At 44.2% G+C, this 21,716-nt stretch overlaps 1 protein-coding gene across 1 annotated transcript in view; it reads left to right on the plus strand.

Annotated features, from left to right (window-relative positions):
• USH2A (usherin) overlaps positions 1-21,716 on the plus strand; it is a 930,843-nt gene that overhangs the window by 497,817 nt on the left and 411,310 nt on the right. The window contains exon 35 of the mRNA XM_077281431.1: positions 11,492-11,643. Coding sequence (XP_077137546.1) covers positions 11,492-11,643 — 152 coding nt within the window. The remainder of the gene's footprint in view (positions 1-11,491; positions 11,644-21,716) is intronic.

Raw genomic sequence — 21,716 nt, forward strand, 5'->3', positions numbered from 1 at the left:
GAGAGTACTTTCTCATCAGCCTGACGCCTGTAACTGGTGATAACCATTTTACCACCGGTCACAGCTGCGTGGGAACCGTAGCTCTCTGACCGGCTGTAACTAACTTACCAGAGCATGGGACAGCATGGGAAACAGACGATATTTGAGGTGTCGAACCTGAGCAGTAACACAGACTTCCTGGAAAAGTTTGTGTTCAGGGGCCATTAACGGATACTAGGTGTTCGGTATGGACTCCGAACTTTACTATTCAGGTTCCCCCATCTCCAGTGCTAACACACAATTTTAAAAACAAATGCAAATAAAAACTACAGAACACAATGCCAGAGAAAGACACACGTGCATGTGTATGTGAAAATGTCTTAAACTGCATTTTTATTTAAACAAAAATATCTTTAAAAGAAAAAAAAATAATAATTAGAAAAAAAGAATAAAAATATATATATTGTATGCTGCATACATTAGGAAATTAAAAATGAATAAAGAAATACTTCTAAATTGATTCTTTTTCATGTTAAATTTCTCCCAAAATATGATATTTTTTCATTCTAATTATTGAGGTTTTCAAGAGGTGTTATCAGTTTTCAATGACACTACAGGAACAATTAATCAACTCTAAAAATCATAAAACACAGGACTATTTGGCATTACATTATTTATGATGTTTTTTAAGTCCTATGTGTTTTTCAGGGACAGTTTAGGAAGTCGGTTTCATTGTTTTCACTTAATGTAATTTTGAGAGTGAAAGGCAGATGGATATTTTTCTTAGTTTTAGCATATGAGGTTTTGAAATGGTTGCTATATATCTTGCATGTCCTTGTCTTAATTCATATGTGCATACGCATACAAAGTAGGCTATGAAATAAAATCTGTTCAAGTTTCCCAAATATATTGTAAGGTTGCTTTGACTGATATAACCCGCGTGCCCTTGAAACGCACTGAAGTACGGACATGCATTTTGCTGGAAGAGAAATTATCTGCGTGTGGATTACTGTTTTATTCAATGGCTAAAAAGGGTTTGTGTTTTTGATCAAAGTTAACGAGAGCCCTGGATCATTGCTGTGTGAAAATATGCAGCTCGGGATGATAATGGGGTCCTAGACTATGCATTCAAATCAGGATGAAAACAAGTGGAATTTAGTAAATATACTATATCACTGCTGCTCCAATCACATACAGATGCCAGTGATTAGGGTTATATTTATCAAGAGAGGCACCCAGGTTCACAGAGAGCACTGTTCAGCAGGCACTATAGAAATATATCACTATATAGATAATATTATGATGATCTCTATTTATTTAAAGTATATAGACAAGACACCTTTGGGAACTTTTTTTTCAATAAGTGACAAATTGACAGTGATTGCAAAGTCTGTCCTCCCTCTCTCTGCACAGTGACCACTGCACAGGTTACAGAGCACGCTAACTACAATCTCCCATGAAATTCAATACAACCTTTTACTCACTATTTAATTGAAGCATATAGACACACCTTTGGGAACTTTTTTTTTCAATAAGTGACAGATTGACAGTGATTGCAAAGTCCGTCCTCCATCTCTCTGCACAGTGACCTCTGCACAGGTTACAGAGCACGCTAACTACAATCTCCCATGGAATTCAATACACTCTATTTCTGATTATTTTTTATTACTTATCACAGATTGAATCGAAAATGTAACATAACGGTTACACTTTGTGTCAGAGAAGTGATTGCATCAAGAATACATTGCATTAATGTTTATAAAAAATAAAAAGCATATTAAAAAAACTTATAAAGATGATGATAATATTGATAAGTAATACAAAAGGATATGGTGTTATGATTGAACTGGTGGTTAGGAGCACTAGAAATGACCAGATGAGCAAACTAGTAATACAGGACGAGCTCTGGGAAGTGGGAGCTCTGCTGACCGCAAGCCCTAATCCTATCACAACAACTAGAAATAGCCGTGGAGCGTTCCTGACTCTGCCTAGATGCCTCTTCACAGCCTAAGAGCTAACTACCCCTAAAGATAGAAAATACAGCCTACCTTGCCTCAGAGAAATTCCCCAAAGAAATAGGCAGCCCCCCACATATATTGACTGTGAGTTAAGATGGAAGTCACAAACACAGGAATGAAATAGGTTTCAGCATAGGAGGCCAGACTTAACTAAACAGACTGAGGATAGAAAAGGTATCTTTGCGGTCAGCATAAAACACTAACAAAAAACCATGCAGAGTGTGCAAAAGAAACCACCGCACCGACTCACGGCGCGGTGGTGCCACTCTGCATCCCAGAGCTTCCAGCTAACAGAACAAAATCATGATAGCAAGCTGGACAAAAACAGTGGTAACAAATAAGCTAGCAGAGACTTAGCTTTTGCTGAAGTAGACAGGTCATCTGAAAGATCCAAGAGAACTGAACCAGTACTAGGACATTGACAGCTGGCACCAAATAACGATCTGAGTGGAGTTAAATAGAGCAGCCAGCCAAGGCCTAAACGAGATCAGCTGGAGAAGGAACCTCAGAACCAGCAGCTCCACTCACAGCCACCAGAGGGAGTCCATGGACAGAACTCGCCGAAGTACCATTCATAACCACAGGAGGGAGTTCGAGAACAGAATTCACAACAGTACCCCCCCTTGAGGAGGGGTCACCGAACCCTCACCAGAGCCTCCAGGCCGATCCGGACGAGCCAAATGAAAGGCACCAACAAGATCGGCAGCATGAACATCAGAGGCAACCACCCAGGAATTATCCTCCTGACCATAACCTTTCCACTTGACTAGGTACTGAAGTTTCCGTCTCGAAACACGAGAATCCAAAATCTTCTCCACCACATACTCCAACTCCCCCTCAACCAACACCGGGGCAGGAGGATCAACGGAGGGAACCATAGGAGCCACATATCTCCGCAATAACGACCTATGGAACACATTATGGATGGCGAAAGAAGCTGGAAGGTCCAAACGAAATGACACAGGATTAAGAATTTCAGAAATCTTATAAGGACCAATGAAACGATGCTTAAACTTAGGAGACGAAACCTTCATAGGAACATAACGAGACGACAACCAAACCAAATCCCCAACACGAAGTTGGGGACCAACACAGCGACGGCGGTTAGCGAAACGTTGAGCCTTCTCCTGGGACAATGTCAAATTGTCCACTACGTGAGTCCAAATTTTCTGCAACCTGTCCACCACAGAATCCACACCAGGACAGTCCGAAGGCTCAACCTGCCCTGAAGAAAAGCGAGGGTGGAAACCAGAATTACAGAAAAAGGGCGAAACCAAAGTGGCCGAGCTGGCCCGATTATTAAGGGCGAACTCAGCCAAAGGCAAGAAGGACACCCAATCATCCTGATCAGCAGAAACAAAGCATCTCAGATATGTTTCCAAAGTCTGATTGGTTCGTTCGGTTTGGCCATTTGTCTGGGGATGGAAAGCCGAAGAAAAAGACAAATCAATGCCCATCTTAGCACAAAAGGACCGCCAAAATCTTGAAACAAACTGGGACCCTCTGTCCGACACGATGTTCTCCGGAATGCCATGCAAACGAACCACATGCTGGAAAAACAATGGAACCAAATCAGAGGAGGAAGGCAATTTAGGCAAAGGTGCCAAATGGACCATCTTAGAGAAGCGATCACAAACCACCCAGATAACTGACATCCTCTGAGAGACAGGGAGATCTGAAATAAAATCCATGGAAATATGCGTCCAGGGCCTTTTTGGGACCGGCAAGGGCAAAAGCAACCCACTGGCACGAGAAAAGCAGGGCTTAGCCCGAGCACAAGTCCCACAGGACTGCACAAAAGAACGGACATCTCGTGACAAGGAAGGCCACCAAAAGGATCTAGCCACCAAATCTCTGGTACCAAAGATTCCAGGATGACCAGCCAACACCGAACAATGAACCTCAGAGATAACTCTACTAGTCCATCTATCAGGGACAAACAGCTTCTCCGCTGGGCAACGGTCAGGTCTATCAACCTGAAACTCCTGCAGCACCCGCCGCAAATCAGGGGAGATGGCAAACAAAACTACCCCCTCTTTGAGAATACCAGCCAGCTCAGGAACTCCCGAAGAATCAGGCACAAAACTCCTTGAAAGGGCATCCGCCTTCACATTCTTAGAACCTGGAAGGTACGAAACCACAAAATTGAAGCGGGAGAAAAACAGCGACCATGGAGCCTGTCTAGGATTCAACTGCTTGGCAGACTCGAGATAAGTCAGATTCTTGTGATCCGTCAAGACCCACCACACGATGCTTGGCTCCTTCAAGCCAATGTCGCCACTCCTCAAACGCCCACTTCATAGCCAACAACTCTCGATTGCCCACATCATAATTGCACTCAGCAGGCGAAAACTTTCTAGAAAAGAAAGCACATGGTTTCATCACAGAGCCATCAGAACCTCTCTGAGACAAAACAGCCCCTGCTCCAATCTCAGAAGCATCCACCTCGACCTGAAACGGGAGCGAAACATCTGGCTGACACAACACAGGGGCAGAAGAAAAACGACGCTTCAGCTCCTGAAAAGCCTCAACGGCCGCAGAGGACCAATTGACCACATCAGCACCTTTCTTGGTCAAATCAGTCAATGGTTTAACAACACTAGAAAAATTAGCAATGAAGTGACGGTAAAAAGTAGCAAAGCCCAGGAATTTCTGAAGGCTCTTCACAGAAGTAGGCTGAGTCCAATCATAAATGGCCTGAACTTTAACAGGGTCCATCTCGATAGTAGAAGGGGAAAAAATGAAGCCCAAAAATGAAACCTTCTGAACTCCAAAGAGACATTTAGAGCCCTTCACAAACAAGGAATTAGCACAAAGGACCTGGAACACCATTCTGACCTGCTTCACATGAGACTCCCAATCGTCTGAAAAGACCAAAATATCATCCAAATATACAATCATGAATAGTATTGAGCGATACCGTCCGATACTTGAAAGTATCGGTATCGGAAAGTATCGGCCGATACCGGCAAAGTATCGGATCCAATCCGATACCGATACCCGATACCAATACAAGTCAATGGGACTCAGGTATCGGACGGTATTCCTGATGGTTCCCAGGGTCTGAAGGAGAGGAAACTCTCCTTCAGGCCCTGGGAACCATATTAATGTGTAAAAGAAAGAATTAAAATAAAAAATATCGCTATACTCACCTGTCCGACGCAGCCGGGACCTCAGCGAGGGAACCGGCAGCGTTGTTTGTTTAAAATTCGCGCTTTTACTTGGTTACGTGAGGTCCCGGCTTGTGATTGGTCAGGGCGGCCATGTTGCCGGGACGCGGACCAATCACAGCAAGCCGTGACGAAATTACGTCACGGCTTGCTGTGATTGGTCCGCGTCCCGGCAACATGGCCGCCATTAACCAATCACAAGCCGTGACGTCACGGGAGGCTGGACATGCGCGTATTTTGAAAAGCGCGCGTGTCCAGCCTCCAGTGACGTCCCGGCTTGTGATTGGTTAATGGCGGCCATGTTGCCGGGACGCGGACCAATCACAGCAAGCCGTGACGTAATTTCGTCACGGCTTGCTGTGATTGGTCCGCGTCCCGGCAACATGGCCGCCCTGACCAATCACAAGCCGTGACGTCACGGGAGGCTGGACACGCGCGCTTTTCAAAATACACGCATGTCCAGCCTCCCGTGACGTCACGGCTTGTGATTGGTTAATGGCGGCCATGTTGCCGGGACGCGGACCAATCACAGCAAGCCGTGACGTAATTTCGTCACGGCTTGCTGTGATTGGTCCGCGTCCCGGCAACATGGCCGCCCTGACCAATCACAAGCCGGGACTTCACGTAACCAAGTAAAAGCGCGAAATTTAAACAAACAACGCTGCCGGTTCCCTCGCTGAGGTCCCGGCTGCGTCGGACAGGTGAGTATAGCAATATTTTTTATTTTAATTCTCTTTTTTACACATTATTACATTAATGTTGTTGCGATACCCGATACCCGATACCACAAAAGTATCGGATCTCGGTATCGGAAATTCCGATACAGCAAGTATCGGCCGATACCCGATACTTGCAGTATCGGAATGCTCAACACTAATCATGAATCTATCCAGGTACTTTCGGAAGATGTCATGCCTAAAGGACTGAAACACAGATGGAGCATTAGAAAGCCCAAATGGCATCACCAAGTACTCAAAATGGCCCTCGGGCGTATTAAATGCTGTTTTCCATTCGTCGCCCCGTTTAATACTCACAAGATTATACGCCCCTTGAATATCTATCTTGGTGAACCAGCTAGCCCCCTTAATCCGAGCAAACAAATCAGACAGTAGCGGCAAAGGGTACTGAAATTTGACGGTGATTTTATTGAGAAGGCGGTAATCTATACAAGGTCTCAGAGAACCATCCTTCTTGGCCACAAAAAAGAACCCTGCTCCCAACGGTGACGACGACGGGCGAATATGCCCTTTCTCCAAGGACTCCTTTATATAACTCCACATTGCAGCGTGTTCTGGCACAGATAAATTGAACAGTCGGCCCTTCGGAAACTTACTACCAGGAATCAAATTAATAGCACAATCGCAATCCCTATGAGGAGGTAGGGCACTGGATTTGGGCTCATCAAATACATCCCGGTAATCTGACAAGAACTCAGGGACTTCAGACGGATGGGAAGATGAAATAGACAACAATGGGACATCCCCATGTACCCCTTGACATCCCCAACTGGATACAGACATTGATTTCCAATCCAATACTGGATTATGGACCTGTAGCCATGGCAAACCCAAAACGACCACATCATGCAGATTATGCAACACCAAAAAGCGAATATCCTCCTGATGTGCAGGAGCCATGCACATGGTCAATTGAGTCCAATACTGAGACTTATTCATGGCCAAAGGTGTAGCATCAATTCCTCTCAATGGAATAGGATACTGTAAGGGCTCCAAGGAAAAACCACAGCGCCTAGCAAACTCCAAGTCCATCAAATTCAGGGCAGCGCCTGAATCCACAAATGCCATAACAGAATAGGACGACAAAGAGCAAATCAGAGTAACGGACAAAAGAAATTTTGGCTGTACAGTACCAATGGTGGCAGACCTAGCGAACCGTTTAGTGTGCTTAGGACAATCAGAGATAGCATGAGTGGAGTCACCACAGTAAAAACACAGCCCATTCTGACGTCTGTACTCTTGCCGTTCAGCTCTGGTCAAGGTCCTGTCACATTGCATAGGCTCAGGCCTCTGCTCAGAAAACACCGCCAAATTGTGCACATTTTTGCGCTCACGTAAGCGTCGATCGATCTGCATGGCCAAGGACATAGACTCATTCAGACCAGCAGGCGTGGGGAATCCCACCATAACATCCTTAAGGGCTTCAGAAAGACCCTTCCTGAAAATTGCCGCCAGTGCACATTCATTCCACTGAGTAAGCACAGACCACTTTCTAAACTTCTGACAATATACCTCCGCTTCATCCTGACCCTGACATAAAGCCAGCAAAATTTTCTCTGCCTGATCCACTGAATCTGGTTCATCATAAAGCAATCCAAGCGCCAGAAAAAACGCATCTACATTACGCAATGCAGGGTCTCCTGGCGCAAGGGAAAATGCCCAGTCTTGAGGGTCGCCACGCAGCAAAGAAATAATGATTTTTACTTGCTGAATGGGGTCACCAGAGGAGCGGGGTTTCAAAGCAAAAAACAGTCTACAATTATTTTTGAAATTCAGGAACTTAGATCTATCCCCAGAAAACAAATCAGGAATTGGAATTCTGGGTTCTAACATCGGGTTCTGAACTACATAATCTTGAATGCCTTGTACCCTTACAGTGAGTTGATCCACACAAGAGGACAGACCTTGAATGTCCATATCTACACCTGTGTCCTGAACCACCCAGAGATTTAGGGGAAAAGAGAAACAAAACACACTGCAGAGGAAAAAAAAAATGGTCTCAGAACTTCTCTTATCCCTCTATTGAGATGCATTAACACTTTATAGGCCAGCTGTACTGTTATGATTGAACTGGTGGTTAGGAGCACTAGAAATGACCAGATGAGCAAACTAGTAATACAGGACGAGCTCTGGGAAGTGGGAGCTCTGCTGACCGCAAGCCCTAATCCTATCACAACAACTAGAAATAGCCGTGGAGCGTTCCTGACTCTGCCTAGACGCCTCTTCACAGCCTAAGAGCTAACTACCCCTAAAGATAGAAAATACAGCCTACCTTGCCTCAGAGAAATTCCCCAAAGAAATAGGCAGCCTCCACATATATTGACTGTGAGTTAAGATGGAAGTCACAAACACAAGGAATGAAATAGGTTTCAGCATAGGAGGCCAGACTTAACTAAACAGACTGAGGATAGAAAAGGTATCTTTGCGGTCAGCATAAAACACTAACAAAAAACCACGCAGAGTGTGCAAAAGAAACCACCGCACCGACTCACGGCGTGGAGGTGCCACTCTGCATCCCAGAGCTTCCAGCTAACAGAACAAAATCATGATAGCAAGCTGGACAAAAAACAGTGGTAACAAATAAGCTAGCAGAGACTTAGCTTTTGCTGAAGTAGACAGGTCATCTGAAAGATCCAAGAGAACTGAACCAGTACTAGGACATTGACAGCTGGCACCAAATAACGATCTGAGTGGAGTTAAATAGAGCAGCCAGCCAAGGCCTAAACGAGATCAGCTGGAGAAGGAACCTCAGAACCAGCAGCTCCACTCACAGCCACCAGAGGTAGTCCATGGACAGAACTCGCCGAAGTACCATTCATAACCACAGGAGGGAGTTCGAGAACAGAATTCACAACAATATGGACAATGGTTACCATTGTAAATGTAAAAAAACCCCCACTACATACTTACATTCCGATGTCCGTCAGGTCCCTCGCCGTCTGCTTCCCGCACTGACTGTGTCAGTGCCGGCCGTAAAGCACAGCACAGCGGTGACATCACCGCTGTGCTCTGCTTTTACTTTACGGCCGACACTCACAGTCAGTGCAGGAAGCAGACGGCGAAGGACCTGACGGACATCGGAATGTAAGTATGTAGTGTTTTTTTTTCTACATTTACAATGGTAACCAGGGTAAACATCGGGTTACTAAGCGCGGCCCTGCGCTTAGTAACCCGATGTTTACCCTGGTTACAAGCAAACACATCGCTGGATCGGTGTCACACACACCGATCCAGCGATGACAGCGGGTGATCCAGCGACGAAAGAAAGTTTCAAACGATCTGCTACGACATACGATTCTCAGCGGGGTCCCTGATCGCAGTAGCGTGTCAGACACAGCGAGATCATATGTATATCGCTGGAACGTCACGGATCGTGCCGTCGTAGCGACCAAAGTGCCACTGTGAGACGGTACCCTAAGAGTTGGAGGGAGATAAGCAGGTAACTTCTGCACAGAAATCAATGTGTTTTGAGAAAGGTGACTGGGATGTTAAGAGTTAACCCTTCCCTCGAATGTAACTGCTGCGTGGTCCCAGCAGTGGTCTAGAGGCTAAGCCCCATGGAAACAAGCTGTACACCAGGGGTATCAAACTGCATTCCTCAAGGGCTGCAAACAGGTCATGTTTTCAGGATTTCCTTGTATTGCACAGGTAATCATTTAATCACCTGCACAGAATGATTCCAGCACCTTGTGCAATGAGAAGGAAATCTTGAAAACACGCATGGTTTGAGGCCCTCGAGGAATGCAGTTTGACACCCCTGCTGTACACTATAAAGGAAAAGAGGATAACAGACACGTGCTATTTTCATGCTGCCTAACTAATTAAAGCAATGAAAAATCTTGAGAACATCTTTTTTTCTGAAATTATCGTTTATCTGCTGAAAAGTTATGTTTCTTTTAGATTAATGTGGTGTAAGATGGCTGCTGGCCAGATAATGGATGGGGGATAAACCTGGAGTAATCCTTTAGAGCATATAGGACTAAAAGGGGTTGATCTGCCATGACTTGTTGATTATGAGCAGCTGAGGAGTTGGGAGACAGGGCTGCTCACCATATCTCCACCCCTGGGTGTGGTTCACTTGGTAAAATTAGACCTGTTTTGTCTCACACATTGCAGCCCACTAATCGGGGTCTCTGTTCCGACATGTTGCCCTCAGATAGGGTATCAAAAACCTGTTGACAGATTTGCTCCAATGCTTTCAGCATAAGGAACTAACTGCACACATGCGGTCAGACATTTTTAGGCACCAGAATTAACCCTGCATCTAATGCAACAGGATAAGCACTGACACTGGTTACAAAGATTTCATCCTCATACCTAAAAGCAGTCAGGGTATCATTAGTTGTCACGTGAAGGCATGTGCGACCTAATGATACTCTAGTCCCTAGACTGCCACTGACCCACTGTAAAAGAAGCCATGCTGGATCGTGTTGCCAACAGCATAATATTCACCATAGTGTCATCACAGACTCTTTTACGTCTGTCACGTGTGTCCAGCGTGACCGTGCTCTCTTCTGTGAAGAGAATGGAGCACCACTGGTGAATCTGTCAGTTCTGGTCTTCTCCAGCAAAAGCCAATCGAGTGGATGGCGCTAGACTGGGGGCACAGGTCCCACTACCGGATGTTGGGTCCTCATGCCACCCTCATGGAGTATGTGACAGTTTAACAATGTTTTTTCTGTACCTCCTCACAAAAAGGTGTAGATAACGATTTTAGTGATGGGTTGATGCCCCTCTATGACCCTGTGGGACTTTCCTTGTCCATGTTCTTGAGACTGCACTAGGAGGCACAGTAAACCTTCTAGTGATGGCACCTATGGATGTATCATCCTGGACAAGCTGGACTAACTGTACAACGTGGGTGGGCAGCAATACGGAGACATGCTATCAGTACCGATAACGACACTAGGAAATTGCAAAACTAGAGAAGAATAAGTCTGGAATGATAAGGGGAGAGTAATCGTCTTTGGCCATCAGCTGCAAAGCCATTTCCTTTTTGGGGGGGTGCCATGATGTTGTCTCTCCAGTGGACCTGTTGTTGAAGTTTAAGGGGAACCTGTCACCTCAGAAAATGCTGTTGACTTGCCACTATACAGATGAGCTGCCAATAAAAGGGCCGGGATGTCCTTACAGCCACCACGGTGCTGTGAGCGCTGACTTTATCCGCTCCGTTCATGCTACCATTACTGGGAGGAGATAAGTTCACTTTCTCCCGGTAGCCGCACTTTCAGTAAGTCGGCCGGGCAACATTCTAACTCTATTTAGCTGCAGATTAGTCTCTTTACCTGCAGTAAAAAAAAGCATTTTCCAATGCAGCAGGTTCCTCTTAATTTATTTCGGGTTACATTGTAATATTTAAGCATTCCATTCATTTTTGGAGCCGAGAATACACAGTGTATAGTAATGTTATTATCATGTATTATGAAAAGGTGCAATAACTTGAAGGAATTAAAGACAAAGCAAAGACTAAAATCCAAGCGAACAGATTGTTTTTAATGAGCAGAAGTAAAATGAATTGGAGCCCTTTATTATATACTGATACGTTATTGTTTTACTCTAAGATTTGGTTTTACTGTTATTTTTCTAGGCGTTATAACCTCTTATGGGCTGTACATGGATGGAATCTTAATGCAGAACTCTTCACGTCGAAGTTATTTCGTAGATGGCTTGAGTCCCTGGAGTAAGCATTCCTTCAGGCTCCAGGCTTGTACCGCAAAAGGCTGTGCCTTAGGAGAAAAGGTAAGAGATTTGTAGGTTAACCGGTTCTTAAGGCTTTTTTAAAAAAACTCTGAGAATGTTAAAGTATTCCGTACTGTTAATTACAAGAAGTCTGGTATCTGTCGAATGAGGTGAGCATCAATGATAGGTATTAAGACTAACGCTCTGATATCAATTAGTCCAGTAAGAGGGGTGCATTTATTATTAAAAACAGCTTCGTTGTGATAACACTGGGGTTTACCAACCATGGAAAACATGTGCCCTTCCACAATTAATCTCATTGTAATCTTCCATACAAACATCCATATGATCTAATATGTTAATTGTGACTCAAACTATAAGAAATAAACCCAAGTGTCAAGTGATTGGCTCCACAAAGGTGCCATGTCCTGTTGGATCTTTGGGATCTTGTCATGATTCCCAATGGCAGGGACTTAGGCAAAAACGGACTAGCTCTAGGAAGATGGTAACTCAGATGACCGCGATACTGAACCTAACACACAACTAATAATAGCCGGGGGGTGTGCCTACGTTTTTATCCCTAGACGTCTCGCACCAGCCGGAGATCTAGCTACTCCTAGTAGAGGAATACACAGACCTGACTTGCCTCCAGGGAAACCCCAAAAGTGATAGTAGCCCCCCACATATAATAACGGTTAGGTAAGAGGAAAACACGTACGCAGTATGAATATAGGTTCAGCAAAGAGAGGCCCTCTGACTAGATAGCAGAAAATACAAAAGAGGACTTCGCGGTCACCTCAAAACCCTAATCAGCCATCCTGAAATTACTTTAACTCCGATATCAACTCACGACACCGGAGTAGTAATTTCAGATCACTAGAGCTTCCAGCAGCAAGAGTGTATAAATGCGTGCTGGACAAAACAAACACAAAAATACAAAAAATCCAACTTAGCTGAATTGCAGACTTGGAGCAGGTAGCAAGCAACAGAGGTGCTCTGATAACATTGATTGCCGGCACTAGAATGACTGAGAAGCCAAACTAAATAGGAAACTCCCAAACCCTGATGGGAACAGGTGCACTGGAAACAAAAGACAAAAGTAAGCCAGTACCACCAGTAGCCACCAGAGGGAGCCAAAAACAGAATTCACAACAGTACCCCCCCCTTAAGGAGGGGGCACCGAACCCTCATGAGAACCACCAGGGCGATCTGGATGCGCCCTATGAAAGGCGCGAACCAAATCAGAGGCATGAACATCAGAGGCAGTCACCCAAGAATTATCTTCCTGCCCGTATCCCTTCCATTTAACCAAATATTGAAGTCTCCGTCTAGAAACGCGAGAGTCCAAAATCTTTTCCACAACATACTCCAATTCACCCTCCACCAGCACAGGAGCAGGAGGTTCAACAGAAGGAACAACCGGTACCTCGTACCTCCGCAACAACGACCGATGGAAGACATTATGAATGGCGAAAGATGCTGGTAGGTCCAAACGAAAAGATACAGGATTAAGAATCTCCAAAATCTTATAAGGACCTATGAACCGGGGTTTAAACTTAGGAGAAGAGACCTTCATAGGGACAAAACGAGAAGATAACCACACCAAGTCCCCAACAGGAAGACGATGACCCACACGACGATGACGATTAGCAAACTGCTGAGTCTTCTCCTGAGACAACTTCAAATTGTCCACCACATGACTCCAAATCCGGTGCAGTCTATGCACCACAGTGTCCACTCCAGGGCAATCCGAAGATTCCACCTGACCAGATGAAAAACGAGGGTGAAACCCTGAATTGCAAAAGAAAGGAGAAACCAGAGTGGCAGAACTGGCCCGATTATTAAGGGCAAACTCTGCCAACGGCAAAAAGGCGACCCAATCATCCTGATCAGCAGACACAAAACACCTCAAATAAATCTCCAAGGTCTGATTAGTTCGCTCCGTCTGGCCATTAGTCTGAGGATGGAAGGCAGACGAGAAAGATAAATCAATGCCCATCCTGGCACAGAACGCTCGCCAGAACCTAGACACAAATTGAGATCCCCTGTCAGAAACGATGTTTTCCGGGATACCATGTAAACGAACCACATTTTGAAAAAACAAAGGAACCAACTCCGATGAAGAAGGCAATTTGGGCAAGGGTACCAAATGAACCATCTTAGAAAAACGGTCACACACCACCCAAATGACGGACATTTTCTGAGAAACCGGGAGGTCCGAGATAAAGTCCATAGAGATGTGCGTCCATGGCCTCTTCGGAATAGGCAAGAACAACAACAATCCACTAGCCCGAGAGCAGCAAGGCTTGGCCCGAGCACAAACATCACAAGACTGCACAAAATTACGCACATCCCGAGACAGGGAAGGCCACCAGAAGGACCTGGCCACCAAATCTCTGGTACCAAAGATTCCAGGGTGGCCTGCCAACACAGAAGAATGAACCTCCGAGATGACTTTACTGGTCCACTCATCTGGAACAAACAGTCTCCCAGGCGGACAACGATCAGGCCTATCAGTCTGAAACTCCTGTAAAGCACATCGCAAGTCTGGGGAGACAGCAGACAAAATCACCCCATCCTTAAGGATACCCGTAGGCTCAGAATCACCAGAGGAGTCAGGCTCAAAACTCCTAGAAAGGGCATCTGCCTTCACATTTTTCGAACCCGGCAAGTATGAAACCACAAAATTAAACCGGGAGAAAAACAGCGACCAGCGCGCCTGTCTAGGATTCAGACGCCTGGCAGACTCAAGGTAAATCAGATTCTTGTGATCAGTCAAGACCACAACCTGATGTCTAGAACCCTCAAGCCAATGACGCCACTCCTCAAATGCCCACTTCATAGCCAAGAGCTCCCGATTACCGACATCATAATTTCGCTCGGTGGGCGAAAACTTTCGAGAGAAGAATGCACATGGTCTCATCACTGAGCAATCGGGACTTCTCTGCGACAAAACCGCCCCCACTCCAATCTCGGAAGCATCAACCTCGACCTGAAAAGGGAGCGAAACATCAGGCTGGCGCAACACAGGGGCAGAAGAAAAACGGCGCTTAAGCTCCCGAAAGGCCTCCACAGCTGCAGAGGACCAATTGGCAACATCAGCACCCTTCTTAGTCAAATCAGTCAGAGGCTTAGCAACACTTGAAAACCCAGTTATAAATCGACGATAGAAATTAGCAAAGCCCAAGAATTTCTGAAGACTCTTCAGGGAAGTAGGCTGCGTCCAATCACAAATGGCCCGAACCTTGACAGGATCCATCTCAATAGAAGAAGGGGAAAAAATGTACCCCAAAAAAGAGATCTTCTGAACCCCAAAAATACACTTCGAACCCTTTACAAACAAAGAATTGGCCCGCAAAACCTGAAAAACCTTCCTAACCTGTTGAACATGCGACTCCCAGTTATCCGAAAAAATCAAAATATCATCCAAATACACAATCATAAATTTATCCAGATATTCACGGAAAATATCGTGCATAAAGGACTGAAAGACTGAAGGGGCATTAGAAAGACCAAAAGGCATTACCAAATACTCAAAATGGCCCTCAGGCGTATTAAATGCAGTTTTCCACTCATCTCCCTGCTTAATCCGCACCAAATTATACGCACCCCGAAGATCAATCTTAGAGAACCACTCTGCCCCTTTAATACGAGCAAATAAATCAGTCAATAGTGGCAAAGGATACTGGTATTTGACTGTAATCTTATTCAACAGGCGATAATCAATACAGGGCCTCAGGGAGCCATCTTTTTTACCCACGAAAAAAAAACCTGCTCCTAAAGGAGATGAGGATGGACGGATATGTCCCTTTTCCAAGGACTCCTTAATATACTCTCGCATAGCAGCATGCTCAGGCACAGACAGATTGAACAAACGACCCTTAGGAAACTTGCTGCCAGGAATTAAGTCTATAGCACAATCGCAATCCCTGTGAGGGGGGAGAGAACTAAGTTTAGGCTCCTCAAAACCATCACAATAGTCAGACAAAAATGCCGGAACTTCAGAGGGAGTAGATGAAGCAATGGAAACCAAAGGTACTTCCCCATGAGCCCCCTGACATCCCCAGCTTAACACAGACATTGTTTTCCAGTCAAGGGCTGGATTATGAGTTTGCAACCATGGCAATCCAAGCACTAAGACATCATGCAAGTTATGCAACACAAGGAAGCGAATCACCTCCCGATGGTCAGGAGTCATACACATAGTCACTTGTGTCCAGTATTGTGGTTTATTCCTAGCCAATGGTGTGGAGTCGATACCCTTCAGAGGGATAGGAACTTCCAAAGGCTCTAGGCTGAACCCACAGCGTCTGGCAAAGGACCAATCCATAAGACTCAAGGAAGCGCCAGAATCCACATAGGCATCCACGGTAATAGATGATAATGAACAAATCAAAGTTACAGACAAAATAAACTTAGACTGTAAAGTGCCAATTGCAAATGACTTATCACCCTTTTTTGTGCGTTTAGAGCATGCTGATATAACATGAGCAGAATCACCACAGTAGAAGCACAACCCATTTTTACGTCTATAATTCTGCCATTCATTTCTGGACAGAATTCTATCACATTGCATATTCTCCAGTGCCTGCTCAGAAGACACCGCCAAATGGTGCACAGGTTTGCGCTCCCGTAAACGCCGATCAATCTGAATAGCCATAGTCATGGATTCATTCAGACCTGTGGGCGTAGGAAACCCCACCATGACATCTTTAACGGCGTCAGAGAGACCTTCTCTGAAATTCGCCGCCAGGGCGCACTCATTCCACTGAGTAAGCACAGACCATTTTCGAAATTTTTGACAATATATTTCAGCTTCATCATGCCCCTGAGAGAGGGCCATCAAGGCTTTTTCAGCCTGAATCTCCAAATTAGGTTCCTCATAGAGCAACCCCAGTGCCAGAAAAAACGCATCCACATTGAGCAGCGCAGGATCCCCTGGTGCCAATGCAAATGCCCAATTCTGGGGGTCACCCCGTAACAAGGAAATAACAATTTTAACCTGCTGAGCGGGGTCTCCAGCGGAGCGAGATCTCAGAGAAAGATATAATTTACAATTGTGCTTAAAATTCAAAAAACGAGATCTATCTCCAGAAAAAAACTCAGGTATAGGAATCTTGGGTTCAGACATAGGAGCATGTATAACAAAGTCTTGGATATTCTGAACCTTAGAGGCAAGAGTATTCAGGTTTGAAGCTAAACTCTGGATATCCATTTCTCAACAGCTAAGATCTGAGCCATTCAGGGATTAAGAGGAGAGAAAAAAAACAAAAAAAAAAAACAGCAGATTGAAATTATGGCTAGACAGAACTTCTGAGTAAAAAAAAAAAAAAAAAAAAAAAGTGTCAGAAACTTCTTTTTTCTCTCTTTCTTCAGCCAATACCTTTAATGCATTTCGGCCGGCAATACTGTCATGATTCCCAATGGCAGGGACTTAGGCAAAAACGGACTAGCTCTAGGAAGATGGTAACTCAGATGACCGCGATACTGAACCTAACACACAACTAATAATAGCCGGGGGGCGTGCCTACGTTTTTATCCCTAGACGTCTTGCACCAGCCGGAGATCTAGCTACTCCTAGTAGAGGAATACACAGACCTGACTTGCCTCCAGGGAAACCCCAAAAGTGATAGTAGCCCCCCACATATAATAACGGTTAGGTAAGAGGAAAACACGTACGCAGTATGAATATAGGTTCAGCAAAGAGAGGCCCTCTGACTAGATAGCAGAAAATACAAAAGAGGACTTCGCGGTCACCTCAAAACCCTAATCAGCCATCCTGAAATTACTTTAACTCCGATATCAACTCATGACACCGGAGTAGTAATTTCAGATCACTAGAGCTTCCAGCAGCAAGAGTGTATAAATGCGTGCTGGACAAAACAAACACAAAAATACAAAAAATCCAACTTAGCTGAATTGCAGACTTGGAGCAGGTAGCAAGCAACAGAGGTGCTCTGATAACATTGATTGCCGGCACTAGAATGACTGAGAAGCCAAACTAAATAGGAAACTCCCAAACCCTGATGGGAACAGGTGCACTGGAAACAAAAGACAAAAGTAAGCCAGTACCACCAGTAGCCACCAGAGGGAGCCAAAAACAGAATTCACAACAGGATCTATAGTTTCAAAGTTCTGTGGGTCGGTTAAGTTTTTGTTTTCACATTCTGGTGATTGCGATGAGCACCATTGGTGGTGTAATTCGGCTTTCCTCCAGGAGGTACAACGCTAGCACCTTAGTGCCATGAATTGTATATTTCTACACTGTAAGGCTATGTTCACACGTTGCATTTTTGCAGCGTTTATTTTTTTTTCAGCAAATTTTCAGCTGCATTTCACAGTACCATTAAGTCAATGACTTTTCAGAAATCTGATGCACACACCTTGTTTTTTTTCCTGTTTTGTCATAAGAGCTTGTTTTTTTGCAAAATGCAGCATGTCACTTCTTTTAGGGTTTTTGCTGCATTTTTTCCCATTGAAAGCAATGGGTAGTGCAAAAACGCTGCTAAAAAACACAGGTATCAGGTTTTGCTGCGTTTTTTGGTGCCAAAACCAGATGAAGTAGAATCAGATTCTTTTCTTATGCACTAAACTTTATCATCATCCTCAAGAAACAAATGTACCATGACAATAATGCAGTAAAAAAAAGCACCAAAAACAAAGCACCAAAAACAAAGCAAAAAACTAAGCAAAACCTGCTTTTTGTAAACAGCTAAAATACAGCTTAAAATTGGCATAAAAAACACTGCAAAAGCGTGTGAACATGCCTTAGTCTGTGTTCCTTTCACAAGAAATGTGACTTTTTAGCTAAACCAGAGCTTGTTCTGAAAGCAAAAGACCGGTATCTACAGACAGCTGTTTCCAGGTTCATGCTGCTCGTCAGTGGAGAGATGGGTGAGAGGCCATTGATGAAGGTCTAGAAGATAGTGTTTCTTTTTATGGATACCACAGTTAGAGTGGAGAGATTTATAGGCCAGGCAATGTACCATGGGGGAAAAACCTATGCAAATTAGTTTTCGATCAGGAAGAAGAAAACTGTCACTCTAGTGCCACCGGTTGGAGGTATTTATCCTAGTCAATGTCTGTTCCTTTAATATACCTTACCAAACCTAAAGCTTCTTTAAAACTAAAAACATCTCCATCTGCAGACAGGTGTTTCCAGGTTCTTGCTGCTCACTGGTGGAGAGCAGAGTATGGTTGGTTGGGTGAGAGGTCATTGATGAAGGTCTACAGGATAGTGTTCCTTCTTGTGAATACCAAAGCTAGAGTAAAGATCCCTCTTTATAGGCCAGGCAATGTCCCCTCTGGGAAAACTTATGCAAATTAGTCATCGTCAAGGAGGAAAAAAACTGGCGCTCTAGTGCCACCTGCTAGAAGCATTTATCCTAGTCAGTGTCTATCCTTTTAACAAGCCTTACCAAACCAAAATCTTCATCAAAAGGAAAAGACCTTCATTTGCAGACATTTGTCTCTGGGTTCCTTCCCCTCCATTGAGGTGAGTAAGGAAAAGGATTGATGGGTGATGAGAACTTATTGATAGTGGTCTGGGGGTGTTGTTTTTCCTTGTGGAGACTCCCATCTACTGTAGGGAGACTTATAGGCCAGGATATTGCTCCTTGGGTTGTAGACACTTTCAGTGTTTGCCCGACAAGGTAGCTTTGCAAGAGAAGTGCATGGCTTTGAGGGGAAGGGACATGGCTTTATGTGTAAATGCTATTATTTGTAATAGAGTTGGTGTGAATAGATTCCTAAGACTCAGTCCAGTGAGCAGGTCAGTAGTTCCTGACCTTTAGATGGAAGCCCTGACAACCGTGTCATACCTGCTTACATCGGTGGCTCATCTTTAGCTTAGCTGGACTGGCGCAACATCATCATGGAGGCGTGGTGCGCAAGTGGAGTTGCTCTAATAAAAAAAAGAGTCACGGATGCTGGCAGGTACAAGGTGGTTCTCATGACTTGTATCCAGCAACCAAGGATTACTGACCGACTCTACTTTTGTCTAGATGATCCTACAATACTCCCCTATTTTTTTGAGATAGCAGCTTTGTTCTAATAGTCCTGTTTGACTCCTTTAAGAGTGAGGAAATGGTTACTATCATGTCTTCTGATCATATGCTGCATACAACACACAGAACGCCGAAAGAAAATTCTAAAACCTAATTGTATCTACTTAGAGGGTTCCGTTTTACTGCTTGAATTGGTTCCAACTTCTCCCACAGCCTCAATGGTAGAACAGAAATGCACACTTTATTACCATCAAACATTTTATAGCTTCAACTACTTTGATGAATATTTACTCTTAAAAGCTTGCCTGGCCCATCGCCAAAATAGTGTCTTCATTTTTAACTTCAAGTATTTTAGAAGTTTAAAAAAAAAAAGAAAAGAAAGGGAAAATAGGTATGAAAAATTGAAATGAGATAAATGTCAGAGAAATGATCCCTGCTGGAAGAAAATAAAATTATTTGAAAACTTATAGAGAAAAGCACGATTAAAGTGAAGCCCTTTGTTCAATTAACATTAGCTATGTCACCAGCAGAATTTATTATCATGCCAGTATGTGTCTTTTGGGATTGTTGTCATTTATTTATACTTTGTTTTTACACCATAGTGTACGAAAAAAATATAATCTGCTACTGCTGCTGGATTTTATTGTCTGGGCTAAGTGTTTCTATTTAGTGCTTTGAGTGCACAAGGGTGAAATGGATATGGTATGGATCTAAACAGTTAATTTTCACATCAATAAGAATGAAATGCTGTCTAAGGAGGGCCAAGACATTGCCACCTTTTGTTCCTTGTACAGATATAGTGTCTGGCCTGTACTGTTGACTGTTCCAGGTACTGTCCCATTCACTTTGTGGAAGGTCGGCTCAGGTAGACACAGGAACAACTTTAGGTTAAAGTCTCTGGGTGGTTTATTACTTCCTCAACCATAAAGCCCAAAATAGTAACAAAAACAGCCTTTCTGGCACAAATGAAAATAAAAAGTCCATACAAAGTCCTTCCCAGTATGGTTCCTGCCTTCAGGGACAACCACTCATGGCAACTCTCACTGAATCTTCAGCTCGGAGGCTTTCTTCCTCCAAAATAGCACAGAAAGAACACTGGCTGGACATTTAACTCCCTCCAATCACACCCTTGAGGTGCAGATATGGTGAGTAGGCGTCCCGCTCATCTCTTACCTACTCACCATGAAAGCCAGACCCTGGGAACGACTGGTTTACTCTCAGCACATATCATGCTGGAGGAGAACTTATGGCTTTCACATCACGCAGGATAATAACCTTTGCGACACATATCTCCCCTCAGATACGGCGCCAGAGACCCTGTCAGAACTTATATCTCTGTAAACAATAAAGGGGTTGTTGGAGCGCTGCTGGAGCTTCATTCTGCTGACTCCCTACAATCAAACATTGATGGCTTCTTGATAGAAAACTTCACAGGGGCATTGCCATCTAAGGCCTCAATTTCTGATAGATGCAGGTCTCCCCTCTGGGATCCACATTGATCACAATTCTAATTTGCCTTTTTCCATTGGGAATGCACAGCTCTGTACTTCCATTTTTTGGTAGCTCCAGAAATGGGTCTCATGCTCACAATAGGTGCAAGTGTCAGAAGTGGGACCATATCCTTCAAATGTTTATGGTATAGGGCAGCACATTGGCTCAATGGTTGGAACTTTGGCCTTGTAGCACTGGGGTCAAATCCCACTAAGGACAACATCTGCAAGGAGTTTGTATGTTCTCCCCATTTTTGTGTGGGATTGTTCCAGGTTCTCCTATTTCCTCCGAAATTCCAAAAACATCCTGATAGGGAGATTAAATTGTGAGCCCCAATGGGGACAGAGATGATGATGTCTGTAAAGCGCTGCAGAATTAATGGTGCTATGTAAGCACGTAAAATAATTAAACAAGTAAATAAATACACCGTGGATTTGCAATTAAAGCCTGATATGGAAGTTCTTCAGAACTTTATTTGGCTATGATTACCGGAAAGTCGACCCTGATCCGGTTTCATGTGCAGTTAAGGGATAGTCCTGGCTTTCCACCTTCATCTGTGTAGACCATTTAGTCCACTTTGGCATCGTTTCTTCTTTCAATAAACCCTTCCTTGAATTCTACAAGTTACTGTATACC

This window comes from Ranitomeya variabilis, chromosome 2 (genome assembly GCF_051348905.1).
Source record: "Ranitomeya variabilis isolate aRanVar5 chromosome 2, aRanVar5.hap1, whole genome shotgun sequence".
Classification (NCBI taxonomy): Eukaryota; Metazoa; Chordata; class Amphibia; order Anura; family Dendrobatidae; genus Ranitomeya; species Ranitomeya variabilis.